We start from the raw sequence: 14,479 nt of genomic DNA on the forward strand, positions 1-14,479 counted from the left end.
GCTGTAATCATCTGAATATTTTGATTATTCCTTATAAGATATAAAATATGTCTCAGGAAACTGAGATTTGTTGTGAGAAAGCTCCTTGCTTGTGGGCAGTCAGTCTGCCAGCACTGCTGTGCTCTAGCTCTTGACTCAGGAGGTGGGGGTGGAGAGGAGGGCTTGCTGTGGGTTCAGTGAGATCCAGGTGACCTAGCAGCTTCAACTCTGGCAGAAAAGGGCTAGATAGTAAACACTTTAGATTTTACAGGCGATAAGGTCTGTGTAACAACTATTAAACTCTGCCATCATAGTGGAAAAAGCAGCCTTCGAATACATTTACAATAGAAAAATGAATGGGTAGGGCTGGGTTCCTGTAAAACTTAATTTATAAAAACAAGAACAACAAAAATAAATAAATAAAATAAAATAAAAACAAGAACATTCAATATTTGGCCTGTGGACCACAGTCTGTTAGGGTTCATTTTCAAGATCCGTGGTTTAAAGGAATGATTGTTAATACTTTTGGGTTTCAGGAACACTTTGTATTCTTAAGAATTATTAACCACCACAAAGGACTTTTATCAGCTACTGATGTTTACTGTAGTCAAAATTAAAGCAAAATGTTTAAGCACAAGCATATATAAACATATGTTCCTTTTAGCTGTCAGAGTAATAACCTCACCACACAATTCTACTCCTGGGTATAAATTTGAAAAAACAGAAAACACTAATTCAAAACGATACTTGCTCCCCAAAGTTCACAGCAGCATCATTGACAATTGCCAAGGCACGGAAGCAACCCAAGTGTCCGTCAACAGAAGAATGGACAGAGAAGGGGTATATATATACAGTGGAATCTGCTCAGCCACAAAGAGGAAATGTTTCCATTTGCAGCAGCATGGATGGACTTCAAGGCCATTGTGTTAAGTGAAATAACTCAAAGGTAAACACTATATGACATCACTTACATATAGGACCTAAAACAGAAAACTAGTGAGTAAAACAACAACAAAAACGACTCACAGATACAGAGAACAGTTTAGTAGTTACCAGTGGGGAGCGCAGAGGAAGGAGGGGCAAGATAGGGCTAGTGGGTTGAGAGGTGCCAACTGTGGTGTACAAACATTTAAGCTACAAGGACATATTGTATAGCACAAGGAATATAACCAGTGTTTGATAGTAACTATGACTCGATGGATGTGAGTCTGAGTGAACTCCGGGAGTTGGTGATGGACAGGGAGGCCTGGCGTGCTGCGATTCATGGGGTCGCAAAGAGTTGGACACGACTGAGCGACTGAACTGATGAATGGAATATAACCTTTAAAAGTTATGAATGACTATGTTTCACACCTGTACCATGTAATACTGTTGTAATGATAACGCAACTGATGTAATACTGTACATCAACTATACTTCGATTAACAATAAGAAAAAGTGGCTGGAGTGACACACGAGGTCACCACGTGCCTCTGTACAGCAGGCACTTCTCCAGGCGTCAGCCACACAGTGGTGAGCAGAGCAGACCAGCCCAACTTCAGAGGCCTCAGTGCTCTTCTTTTCCCACAAAAGGAATGGAAGCCCCAGAAAGCTCACAGGCTTCCTCAAATCCTCCACATCACAAATGGCAGAATCAGTCCCCCTAAATCAGGAATTCTTAACCCAAAATCTGTTGTGTGCTCTTGTGACATTGTTGTCCTGACCATCGGTAGCTTCCATAAATTGGGATCATGATAGTATGAAAAAGCATATTGTATAGTTCTGTGGAATGGCCTATATAAGCTTTCATCAGATCCTCAAAGGAATAACTTTTCAGAAGATAAAATTTTTATATATTAGGCTGTCAATAATCTGGCTTAAGACTAAATATTTTAAAAACTAAAATCATGGCATCCGGCCCCATTACTGCATAGCAAATAGAAGGGGAAAAGGTGGAAGCAGTGAGAAATTTCATCTTCTTGGGCTCCAAAATCACTGCGGACAGTGACTGCAGCCATGAAATCAGAAGACAATTGCTTCTTGGCAGGAAAGCGATGACAAACCTAGACAGTGTGTTGAAAAGTAGAGACATTACTCTGCCGACAGTTGATGCCTTTGAACTGTGGTGCTGGAGTAGACTCCTGAAAGTTGTAGCAAGGAGATCAAGCCAGTCAAGGACTGATGCTAAAGCTCCGATATTTTGGTCATCTGATGCAAACAGACGACTCATTGGAAAAGTCCCTAATGCTGGGAAAGACGAAGGGCAGAAGGAGAAGAGGGCGTCAGAGGATGAGATGGCTGGATGGCATCACCGCTGCAATGAGCATGAACTTGGGCAAACTCTGGGAGATAGTGAGGGACAGGGAGGCTGTGCTGCAGTCCATGGGGTCACAAAGAGTCGGACACGACTGGGCGACTGAACGATAATCCAGCTTTAAACTTTCTTCACAGTCGTCTTGCCATAAACATAAAATGGAAGCATTCAATATTATTGGCAGAAACTATCACCTAAAGTGACCATTGAGGCCCAAGCTGTGCACTCAGAACAGAGGTGGAAAGGCCATGGACGCCTCCTGGTGGCAGTGCTGGAGCAGCTCACCCTGGACTCCCCTCCCTGTGGACAAGGGACAAGTCTTGTTACTAAAGCAGTCTGAGTCACTGTGTCTGTTTCTTTTGGTTTGAATGCATGAGAAACTTTGTTGCCCTGCTGTGATGATTTTCAGAGAGTGGCCCCCCAGGCCTCAGCAGCTCTTGGGGGTTTATTAGAAATGCATCCTCAAGCCCTGCCTCAGAACTGCTGGTACTCCGGGCTTCCAGCTGACTCTGAGCTGTTTGAGATGCTCCCAGGAAGTTCTTTTTCTGCTTAAGTTAGCTAGAATTGGTTTCTGTTGCTTAAAACCAAGAATTTCAAAGGAAAACTGATAAATAGGGGAGTAAGGAAATTTGGAGAAAGAAAATTTGGGGCGATGTTACATTGCCCTGAGTAAAAATTCCACTAATATTCAGGGATGAGAATCTAGCAGCCTATGCCCTATGGTGGAGAATGACTAATTACCTGTGGTCACCTAAAACAAACTGTTCATCAGGGGCCAGGTTTGAGGAAGCTGCGTTGGCAATGCCACACAACAGTGTGAAAGTGAAAAGGAATTCAGGATTGTAGGCAGAGCAGCAATTTCTAATAGCACTGAAAGTTTTCAAACAGCAAACACAGTGTCCAAAGTGTTCCCACTTTATAGACATAAGAATTGGGACTTGCTGTGCAGATGCTAAAATAATTTATATCTTACAATCACAGGGTTGAAATAGCCACAAAATGCCTGTGTGGAAGTTGGGACAATAATCTGGAAAGAATGAGACTATTTATCAGAACTGAGGTACTTAGCCGGCTTCAGCAGACCCACAGACACCCACCTGAGCGCCACCCTCCCATGCCATTCCCCCCACCAGATCAGATCAGTCGCGTCTGACTCTTTGCGACCCCATGAATCGCAGCACGCCAGGCCTCCCTGTCCATCACCAACTCCCGGAGTTCACTCAAACTAATGTCCATCGAGTCAGTGATGCCATCCAGCCATCTCATCCTCTGTCGTCCCTTTCTCCTCCTGCCCCCAATCCCTCCCAGCATCAGAGTCTTCTCCAATGAGTCAACTCTTCACATGAGGTGGCCAAAGTACTGGAGTTTCAGCTTTAGCATCATTCCTTCCAAAGAAATCCCAGGGGTGATCTCCTTCAGAAGGGACTGGTTGGATCTCCTTGCAGTCCAAGGTAGCTGGTTTTCTTCTGCTCCCCCTCCCCACCACCATCTCAGATCTGAAGTAGCCAGTAACAAAGTCGATGTCTAGAGAAGGCCGCTCCCAACCAAAGAACAAGCACTTTACTAACTCACGCCTACAAACATGAGGGGAGCACATGCAGGCATGGGTTCCCAGTGTTGGGTTCTAAACAAGAAAGAAGAGAGTGCTGGGTTGGGCTGAATTTATGGAGAGTGTGGTGGTTTAAACATCTCTTCTAGTTGTTTACTCACTGGTCATCCTAAATTCAGTGATGGCCAAGTGAAGTTCGAGTTTGGCACAGGGAATCTAGGGAGGTACTCTTCAAGCTCAGACAGGTGCCTCCATCTGGGAGGAATCCACAGAGCTCTGGTAAAAGATAGCTGAAAAAATTTAAAGCCTTTAATTATGTGTTAAAGTCAAAGTCCCTCAGTCCTGTCCGACTCTTTGTGACCCTATGGAGTATTAAGTCCATGGAATTCTCCAGGCCAGAAAACTGGAGTGGGTAGCCGTTCCCTTCTCCAGGGGATCTTCCCGACCCAGGGATCCGAACCCAGGTCTCCCGCACTGCAGGCGGATTTTTTACCAGCTGAGACACCAGGGAGCACAGATACTCATTGTACCACCAGGGAAATCCGAGAAGTTTTCTTCTAAAGCTATTAAGTCCGGTCAAATGTATGGATCATTTTGCTACAAAAACCTGAAAATTTCCTAGAATGAATATGTTACTATTTAAAGTTAGAATATTTCCAGAAATTAAAAGAACAGACAATATTCAGAATTTGGCGTGAAAGTGAGGATAAAATAAAAAATAAAGGAATAGACTAGAGATGCCTGCAACTGAGGTAATGGATGCCCTCTGTTCTCACACGGAACCCAGCGGCCAGACGCCGTCCTCCTCGCGGAGCTCCGTCGCGGCCGGGCACTCAGGAGCTGTCAACGGGAAAGAACTCGGCCAAAGGCAGACATAAACCCAGGACTCAGCAGCCGGGCGCTCGACCCCGCGGGAAGCACAAAGGGTTAGTGTTAGTGCGTGGAAGGGAGACCGGCCGCACCGCCGTTTCCCTTCGGGGAAGGGAGGGGCGCGGCAGGGGCTGGAGGCCCGTCACTTCCGGGCGCGGGAGGGCTGCCGGGGGCCGCCGCGCTCCGCACTGGGCGCCTGAGACCAGCGATCTGATTGGTCTGCGCGGGGGGCGCGGCGCCAAAGTCGTGTGAGCGCGCGCCCGCCCGTCCTGGGGCCGCGCGCACGTTCGCGCGCCCGGAGCCCGCGCCTGCGCCTCGCCGCCATTCGGGAGGCCGCCGCGCCCCAGGCCTTGGCGGAGCCGCCGGGACCGCGAGCTTCCCCCTCCTTTCCGGCCCGGATGCCGGCCGCGGCCCGCTGGTGAGGAGCGCGGCGGGCGGGGAGGGCCGTCCCCGGACCGCTGCCCGGAGGAGGCTTGGGCCTGCCGCCGACGAGGGCCCCAGGCGCCGCCGCAGGTCGGGTGGGGCCGCGGGCCTTGGGGCGGGAGCCGTGCGTCATCCCGCCCGAGGTCGGAAACGTTTTGTTTCAAACCGCACTGGGGCGACGGAACCCGGGCCCACGAGCTCCTGGTTCTGGAGGCGGTTTTTTCTGCCCCTCGGCTGCGTGGGCTTTGTCATTAATGCCGCTTGGAAGTCAGGGGGCAACCCGTGGAGTGGGGTGGCGTGTATCTGATAACTCAGCAACAAAAGGCCGTTTAAAAGTGGGCAAAGGACTTCAGTGGGTATTTCTCCGGAGGAGATGTGCACATGGTCCCAGAGCACGTCGAAGGATGACTCTTAGCTATCAGCGTTGTGAAAATGGAAACCAGTATGCGATACCGCTTCACACTCGCTAATATTGGTAAAAAAAAAAAAAAAAAAAAAAGATTCTGAAGTGTTGATGAGGACCTGGAGAAATTGGAACAGTCCTGCTTTGCTGTCTGGGAAGTGAAATGATGCGGCTATCAGCTATGGAAAATGGTTTAGAAATTACCATTTGAAGTTACCAGCAGTTCCCCTCTTAGGTATAAATTCCAAAGAATTGAAAGCAGAGACCCAGGTACTTGTACACCAGTGTCCATAGCAGCCTTATTCAGAGTAGCCAAGAAGAGGGCTTCTCTGGTGGCTCAGTGAGGAAAAAACCTGGCTGCAATACGGGAGACCTGGGTTCGATTCCTGGGTTGGGAAGATCCCCTGGAGGAGGGCATCGCAACCCACTCCAGTATTCTTGCTTGGAGCCTGGTGGGCTGCAGTCCCTGGGGTGGCAAGGAGTCAGACACGACTGAGTGACTAAGTGCAGCACAGTCTTTGTTCAACCATAATAGCCAAAGGAGGTAACAATCTACATGACTGTCAACGGATGAGTGGGGAAAAAATTGTGGTGTATACAGTGGGCTGCTGCATATCCTTGGAATGAAATTATGATGCATGCTTCAGTGTATACATGCTAAGTAGGAAAAGCCCGGCACAAAACCCCCAATATTTTATGATTCCTCTCAAAGAGGGAATTGTTGAATGGGTATAGAATTTCTGTTTGTGATGATTTTGGAAATGGATAATGGAAACGGCCATACAACATTGTGAATGTACTTAATGCCACTAGATTATGCATTTAAAAATGGTAAGTTGAATGGTTTATTAATTTTTAAAGTGGTATTTGAGAAAGAACCTGGATAGATAGCAGAACATTATTGTGGTCCTTCATCAGATGCTATTTGCCTGACCTTGAGTAAGTTATTAATGTCTAGGTTTCAATTTCCTTACCTGTAAAGTTTGCTTATTCCTGTAGCATAAAAATCCATGCTTCAGGATTCAGCGAATTCTTGGCAAGCATTTTTGCCTCCTGCTGGTTGTGGAAGCATTTTCCCTGCAAAAAGTTGTTGAGATGCTTGAAGAAAGCGGTAGTCTGTTGGAGAGAGGTCAGGTGAATATGATGGATGAGGCAAAACTTCCTAGCCCAGGTCATTCCACTTCTGAAGTGTTGGTTGTGTGACATGTGGTTGGATGTTGTTGTGGGGAAGAATTGGGCCCTTTCTGTTGACCGGCGCCAGCTGCAGGTGTTGCAGTTCAGGGTGTATCTCATGGATTTGCTGAGCATACGTCTCTGGTGTCATGATTTTGCCGGGATTCAGAAAGCTGTAGTGGATCAGACGGGCAGCAAACCACCAGACGATGACCATGACCTTTTTTTGGTGCAAGTTTAGCTTTGAGAAGTGCTTTGGAGCTTCTTCTCAGTCCAAGCACTGAGCTTGTCATCGTTGGTTGTTGTATAAAATCTACTTTTTGTTTCACATCATAATCTGATGGAGAAATGAATCATTGTTGCATAGAATAAGAGAAGACAACACTTCAAAAGGATGATTTTGTGTGTGTGTGTGTGTGTGTGTGTTCAGCTGATGAGCTGGCCACTTATCAAGCCTTTTTACCTTTCCCATTTGCTTCAAATTCTGAACAACTGTAGAATGGTTGATGTTGAGTTTTCTGGCAACTTCTCATGTAGTTGTAAGAGGATCAGGTTTGATGATCGTCTCAATTGATCATTGTCAACTTTGGTGGCAAGCCACTGCACTCCTCATCTTCAAGGCTCTTGTCTCCTTGGTAAAACTTCTTGAACTACCACTGCACTCTACTTTCGTTAGCAGATTCTGGACCAAATGCATTGCTGATACTGTGAATCGTCTCTGGTGCACTTTATGAGCCATTTTGAACTCGAATAAAAAAACCACTTGAATTTGCCTTTTATCTAACATCATTTTCCTAGTCTAAAATAAACAGCAAGTAATGTCATTAGCAAAAAGAAGCCATAAAGTGAGAAATGCATGTTAAAATGACGTATATCGTGACCACATTTATTTAAGAATGTATTCCAATATCAAACAGCAAAGTTTAACAATGCAAAACCACACTTTTTCATCAGCCTAATACTTTAATGGCTGCATTCACCATCCGCAGTGATTTTGCTGCCCAAGAAAATAAAATCTGTCACAGCTTTCACCTTTTCTCCATTTACCATGAAGTGATGGGACTGGATGTCATGATCTTAGTTTTTTGAATGTTGAGTTTTTTGAATGTTGTCAGGCCAGTTTTTTCACTCTTCTCTTTCACCCTCATCAAGAAACTCTTTAGTTCCTCTTTGCTTTCTGCCATTAGAGTAGTATCATCTGTATATCTGAGGTGGTTGATATTTCTTTGGCAGTCTTGATTCTAGCTTGTGATTTATCCAGCCTAGGATTTTGCTCTGTGTATATAATTTCATAGTGGATCATTAAATTGAAACTCAACGAGGGCGATGTCGTGGATATTAGCTACCGTAATCTTTGGTGTCATTTTATTAAACTTAATGTCTAGGCTTTGGATTGGACCCCTGTTGCTGTTGGAAGGGGCAGGATAGTGAGAAATTATCAGAATTATAGAGGGCACAGATTTTCACAGTGAAGTAATTTTGGTTACTCTTCCTTTTGTTTTTTTTCAGGTTCAACTTCTCATCTCTGTCCTTCATGTACTATACATTGTTTTCTGTGGTCTAGTCAAAAAGCCATGTACACTTGCCTGCCCTTTGAAGACCATTTTAAAGAATTTTTCTAAGACAACTGGTAAGTCTGCTAATGAAAAAACATGGTGTACTGTATTTCTTCCTTGTTCTAAAAGTATTTGTCCTGAATCTATACCGTAATATTCTAGTAGCATTGCTTTGCATATATTTTTGTGTGCTTTTAACATTTTTCACTTTCTAACATATAAGCGAATATTTTATGATGAGTGCATTTTTAAAAAGTGCTTAGAGTTTTTAAGGGAAAACGTTAAAAGCATACATACCCATATTGATAGTGGTATATGAACATGTATTAATTGTGTTAGTTACAGAATCTGGTTTAGCAGTTGTTGGATCCATGCTAAGAAGGGCATACCTGATATAACTGGTGGAGAATAGAATAGAGTCCAGAATAGAATCACAAAACTTAGTAATTGCTAAATAGAATGCTGCATCTCAGGAAAAGAACATTATATGTCGTTGATTACATGTGTAATCAATGTTGAGATGAAAACTATCCATTTGGGGTCAAAAACAGGCTGGATACCAGAGAATTAAAGATACAAATATGTAAGAAGAGAATGAAGTTACCATTATCATAGGAAAAATACTGAGTTATTAAAAAAGTATTTGAGAAGGCATAATTTAAAACAGTCATAAGAGAAACAGTTTTAAATTTTTAATTTTTGTGTAAACCAATTGGTCAAAAAGTTCTTTTGGATTTTCCCATGATATGTTACGGAAAACCTGAATGAACTTTTTGGCCAACCCAATATGTAGTTTAGGGGGAAAAAAAAGTCAAAGTCAAGAGACAAATGGTAAATTGAGAGGGTAGTTTCTATAAAATGACTGACTTCTTTTATATACAAAGACTATTTACAAATAATTAAAAAAATGCATAAAGTACATCCTAGAAAAAAGATATACACGTGGCTGATAAAAAGGGAGGATACTCAGTCTTTCTCATTAAAGAACGTTAAAACAATAGTGAGATGTCAGTTTTCACCTAAGGAGTAGCAAGGGTTTGAAGTGTAATGATCCTCTGGTGATGAGGGAGTTGGGAATTCTTGAATTATCCCTCACATAGACGCACTTGGTATGTAAGGTATGTAATAGTGCTGCAGGTTTTTGAGAGTTTGGTGAAACATTAGTTTCAGTTGCAAATAGCCTTCGAAACATTTCTAGGAATTTCCCCTACAAAAATACCCTCACATTCAAAGATCTGTATAAGGAATTTCAGTGCTTAGCCTGTGTGTAAAGATACCCTAGGAAATGCCTTCTAATTCAGCAGAAGCCTGTATGTGCGCTTACTGTAGAAATAGAAACTTGGTCCAGTTGCTCTCAGAGTCACCAAAACACGTTCCTCTCACTTCCTTGCGATCTGGCCCTGTTGTTTCTCCTGAGCCACAGACTTCTCTTCTTTAAATGGAAGCTCATTGCAGAAAAATATGTTTAATACCTCATTTGTATAGAATGTATTCGTGCCCTTTTGTAAACATAGAACTTCTCTTTAGTGATACGTAAGTACAGTGACAACCCCTGGGAAGTGATACTGTGAATGTCTTGTCCGCATGTATGAGTAGTGAGTTTTTCTTAACTTTTACTGCCTAAGAAGATTAGCTTAAAAGTTTAAAAGTCCTGTTTTCTGGCAAACAAGTTGCCTCAAGGGTGTCCTCCATCTGAATTGCTGTTTTGGCAAACCCCCTCACAGCCTTTAAGGTCTCTGCTGAGAGCCTTCTCTGTGTTGTCTTCCACATTCGTATCTTCTCAACTGATATAAGTACCACATTGTAAGACACCCCTAAAACCCAAACACCTAGAAGAGCATAGGGCACAAAATAATTAATTCATTAAATGAATGGATAAAAATACATTAGGATGGATAAAGCATTACAAGATAAGTTGTCTTTTTTTTTTAAAGTTGTCTTTTCACAGTTAGATTTAGTTTAACAAGCACTTTGTAAAGTGGGTCTAAAGTTTCTTGCTCTGCCTGAATAGCCTAGCTTTAACTTTGACATTTACTCAGCCTTTGTGTGCTAACAGCTTGTTGATTCAGGGTATTAAAGTGTAAGGCACATGCAGTAGATAATTCTGGAATCAGGCTTGGGTTCCTGACAGTCTTATAACCTGGGTAATTGACTTTGAACATTAGGTTCGTCATCTGTAGATGAAAATAATATTGGAGTCATATTGTTAGGATTAAATGAGACGATATATGTAAAAATAGCAGAGTTCCTGGGACTCGGTTAAAAAAATTAGTTATATTTTCCCCTTCTCTTCACAGTCTTTATAGAGATATTTATAATAAATGCATGTGCCATTCTAGACTTAAAATTTTTCAAGTATAGAATGGACTAGAAATAGCATTTCATTCAAATTATGATCCCTGAAAATCATTCATTTATTTCTCCTTTGTTGCAGCACTGTTTTTAAAGAATATAATCGTGTATGTTAGAAAAATGGAAGTATTCCAGGAACTTCGTAAGACGTCGGCACGTTTGGAGTGTGACCACTGCAATTTTAGAGGCACAGATTATGAAAATGTACAAATCCACATGGGTACCATCCATCCAGAATTTTGTGATGAAATGGATGCCGGTGGGTTAGGTAAAATGATATTTTACCAGAAAAGTGCAAAGCTGTTTCACTGCCATAAATGCTTTTTCACCAGCAAGATGTACTCTAATGTATACTATCACATCACGTCTAAACATTCTGCTGCAGAGAAATGGAATGAGAAACCAAAAAATCAGTTCAACAAAGAAGGAGAACCTGTGAAAAGTCCCCCTCTTCCTGAACACCAGAAAACAGCCTCCAGTTCAGCAGAACTCCTGAAGCCTGCCCCTGCCCTTTCTATAGAAACACAGAAACTTGGCCCAGTTGCGTCTCCAGAATCACCAGAACCAGCTCCTCTTCCTTCCCTGGACTCTCAGAAGCCTGGCCCTGTTGTTTCTCCTGAGCCACAGACACCTTCTCTTCCTTCTCCTGAGCCTCCAAAACCGGCCCCTGTCTCTTCTCCTGAACTTCCAAAACCAGCCCCTCTTGTTTCTGAATCTCAGAAACTAGTCCCTGTTCCTTCTCCAGAACCACAGAAACTTGCTCCTGTGTCTCCTGAGCCAATAAAGGCCACTCTGACTAATCCCAAACCCCAGAAACACTCCCATTTCCCAGAAACATTGGTGCCGCCTTCCGCCCCATCCCCCGAGTCACCAGTACTAGCTGCCTCCCCAGAACCTTGGGGACCGTCCCCAACTGCATCTCCGGAGTCTCGGAAGCCAGCCCAGACTGTCTCCCCTGAGCCGAGGAAGCTGTCCCCATCAGTGTCTCCTGAACCTTGGAAGCTGTTCTCTGCTGTCTCCTCAGAGCCTCGGAGGCCAGCCCCATCTGTGTCACCAGGCTCTTGGAAGCCAGGGCCACCTGGATCCCCCAGGTCTTGGAAATCCAGTCCGTCAGCAGCATCAGGACCTTGGAAGCCAGCTAAACCTGCTCCATCTGTGTCTCCTGGACCTTGGAAACCGACTCCATCTGTGTCCTCCGCCTCCTGGAAGTCTTCATCAGTCTCGTCTGGTTCCTGGAAATCTCCTCCTGCGTCTCCTGAGTCCTGGAAGTCTGGCCCACCAGAGCTGCGAAAGACCGCTACCACCTTGTCACCTGAACACTGGAAGACAGTTCCTCCAGAGTCTCCTGAGCTTCGCAAACCTGGCCCAACACTGTCCCCAGAGATCCGGAGTCCAGCAGGATCTCCAGAGCTCAGAAAGCCCTCAGGGTCTCCAGAGATTTGGAAGTTTTCTCCTGATCAGCGGAAAACATCTCCTGCTTCAGTTGATTATCCTGAGTCCCAGAAAAGTTCCCGTGGTGGTTCCCCTGATCTCTGGAAGTCTTCCTTTTTCATCGAACCTCAGAAACCTGTCTTCCCTGAGATACGGAAACCAGGTCCTTCTGGGCCATCTGAGTCCCCAAAAGCAGCCTCTGATATCTGGAAGCCTGTTCTCTCTGTCAGTACTGAGCCTAGAAAGCCTTCCCTGTTTTCTGAGCCTACCAAAACCGCCCCTCCTGCTTCTCCTGAACCACGAAAACGTGCTCTTTTTCCAGAGCCCCGGAAGCATGCCCTTTTCCCTGAACTTCCAAAGTCTGCCATCTTCTCGGAGTCTCAGAAGGTAGTTGAGCTTGGTGATGAACCACAGGCAGATGCCATTGATGATCAAAAGTGTGATGTTTTAGTTCAGGAAGAACTAATGGCTACACCTAAGAAACTCTTGGAAGACACTTTATTTCCTTCCTCAAAGAAGCTCAAGAAAGACAACCAAGAGAACTCTGACGCTGAGCTTAGTGGCAGTGAGTGTATCAAAGCAGATTTGGATGCAGTAGATGGTAAGGGCCAAGAATCCAGCAGTGACCAAGAGCAGGTTGATGTGGAATCTATTGATTTTAGTAAAGAGAACAAAATGGACATTACTAGTCCAGAGCAGTCCAAAAATGTATTGCAGTTTACTGAAGAAAAAGAGGCTTTTATCTCTGAAGAAGAGATTGCAAAATACATGAAGCGTGGAAAAGGAAAGTATTATTGCAAAATTTGTTGCTGTCGTGCTATGAAAAAAGGTGCTGTTTTGCATCATTTGGTTAACAAGCATAATGTCCATAGTCCTTACAAATGTACAATTTGTGGAAAAGCTTTTCTTTTAGAATCTCTCCTTAAAAATCATGTAGCTGCTCATGGGCAAAGTTTGCTTAAATGTCCACGTTGTAATTTTGAATCAAATTTTCCAAGGGGCTTTAAGAAACATTTAACTCATTGTCAAAGCCGGCATAATGAGGAAGCAAATAAAAAGCTGATGGAAGCTCTGGAACCTCCACTGGAGGAGCAGCAAATTTGATCTTTAAACATGATGTGGATATGTGCTCTACAGAGTTGTCTATTGAACCCATTTGTTGAAAGTATCGGTTAGAAAGCCTAGCTGGGCCAGTAGATGCTGATGTTTGTGGTGTACTGTGTTTGTCTCAGTGGTGTTACAAAGAATAAGTGTTATTTTTTTCTTGGTCTCTTGTTTATGTGGCTGTTGTATAAGTCAATAAATGCATATTGTATATTCCATATGGGTAAAATTTCTCTAATTTCTTTAGTATATTTGAGTAATACGAAGAGGTAGGTGTTCTGTATAACAAGACTAAGTCGTACCCAGTTGGAAATGTCTAGTTAAATCTTTTTTGTGCAACTAATTTTGGACAATGGAAATTAGGCATGAAAATTCTGAGAAGTTTTGTTCTCTTAAGTGTGTTTTCAGATCATAAAAATTATTTTAAAGTTTCTATTTGGTCATAAAATATTAGTTTATTAATCTTGAACCACTTTTAGGTGTTTATTAGCTTTTATGTCATGGAAGTTTGGAGTCTCAGGGTTGCCGATTTTCTGCTAAAAGAGGGGAAATTGAGTCAGTTTAAAATATAGTTTGCAGTCTTCTCCTGTAGGAAACAGAAACGGGTGTGATTTTAGGTCTTGTCCTTAGTTGATTCCTTTGGGGTCTTCCATTCTGTACCCTACCCCGGCTCTGGCCCTCCCCTTCCCTGTGGGCTCATACCCACAGGTGGTCCTTACTCGCCAAATGTGGTACGGGTTGCACCTCCTCCTGGGCCTTACGCACCATCTTTTGGGGCTTCAGACCAAGGTCATGAGCAGAACTGAAAGTCTTCCAGATTCACCACAAAAAGTTTTATAAATAAACATTACTGTTTAAGAAATACGTCAGTTCTGTGTTTTTCACAGTTGTTACTGTAAGTATTTGGTGCCTGTTTATGGATTGTTTTATTCTAAAATATTTTGTCAAATGTGTATCAACCAAATTAAAAACAAAGGCTTTCATGTTAGCAACATCTTCCTATGTGTTTTCTTTTGTGTAATTATTTCCAGTTTCCACTTGTTTTCACACTGATTTTCATATCTGGAGCAGCACTTTCTAAGCTCCTTTTTCTCAGGGTGGTCAGGTAGGTTCAGGGACTGTACGGTCATCCCTTGGTGCCCACAGGGAATTAGTTCCATGACACCCTGCAGATACCAAAATCCATGGATGCTCAAGTCTCTTAAAAGCATGTAATGTTTGTGTTTAACCTGCGCACGTCCTCCCATACTTTAAATCATCTCTAGATAACTTAGAGTGCCTAACACAATGTAAGTGCATTGTAAATAGTTATCAGCAAGTGGCAAATTCAAGTTTTGCTTTATGGA

At 43.4% G+C, this 14,479-nt stretch overlaps 1 protein-coding gene across 3 annotated transcripts; it reads left to right on the plus strand.

The window, feature by feature from the left end:
* The first annotated feature begins 4,929 nt into the window (after window positions 1–4,929).
* Window positions 4,930–14,127, plus strand: CHAMP1 (chromosome alignment maintaining phosphoprotein 1). 3 transcript variants are annotated; one of them, XM_027558083.1, is made up of 3 exons: window positions 4,930–5,109; window positions 8,200–8,320; window positions 10,681–14,127. In XM_027558083.1, exon 3 carries the CDS (start codon window positions 10,719–10,721, stop codon window positions 13,131–13,133), a length of 2,415 nt encoding a protein of 804 aa, XP_027413884.1. In that variant the 5' UTR covers window positions 4,930–5,109; window positions 8,200–8,320; window positions 10,681–10,718; the 3' UTR covers window positions 13,134–14,127. The 3 variants fall into 3 exon arrangements, with proteins under 3 accessions (XP_027413884.1, XP_027413886.1, XP_027413885.1); XM_027558085.1 differs by lacking the exon at window positions 4,930–5,109 and adding an exon at window positions 5,129–5,204; XM_027558084.1 differs by lacking the exon at window positions 4,930–5,109 and adding an exon at window positions 5,601–5,787.
* Window positions 14,128–14,479: the final 352 nt, after the last annotated feature.

The sequence above is a fragment of the Bos indicus x Bos taurus genome, chromosome 12, assembly GCF_003369695.1.
Source record: "Bos indicus x Bos taurus breed Angus x Brahman F1 hybrid chromosome 12, Bos_hybrid_MaternalHap_v2.0, whole genome shotgun sequence".
NCBI lineage: Eukaryota > Metazoa > Chordata > Mammalia > Artiodactyla > Bovidae > Bos > Bos indicus x Bos taurus.

What these genes read in the sequence shown, in the direction of transcription:
- CHAMP1 (XM_027558083.1), top strand. Translation starts at nt 10,719, where the DNA reads ATGGAAGTATTCCAGGAACTTCGTAAGACGTCGGCACGTTTGGAGTGT.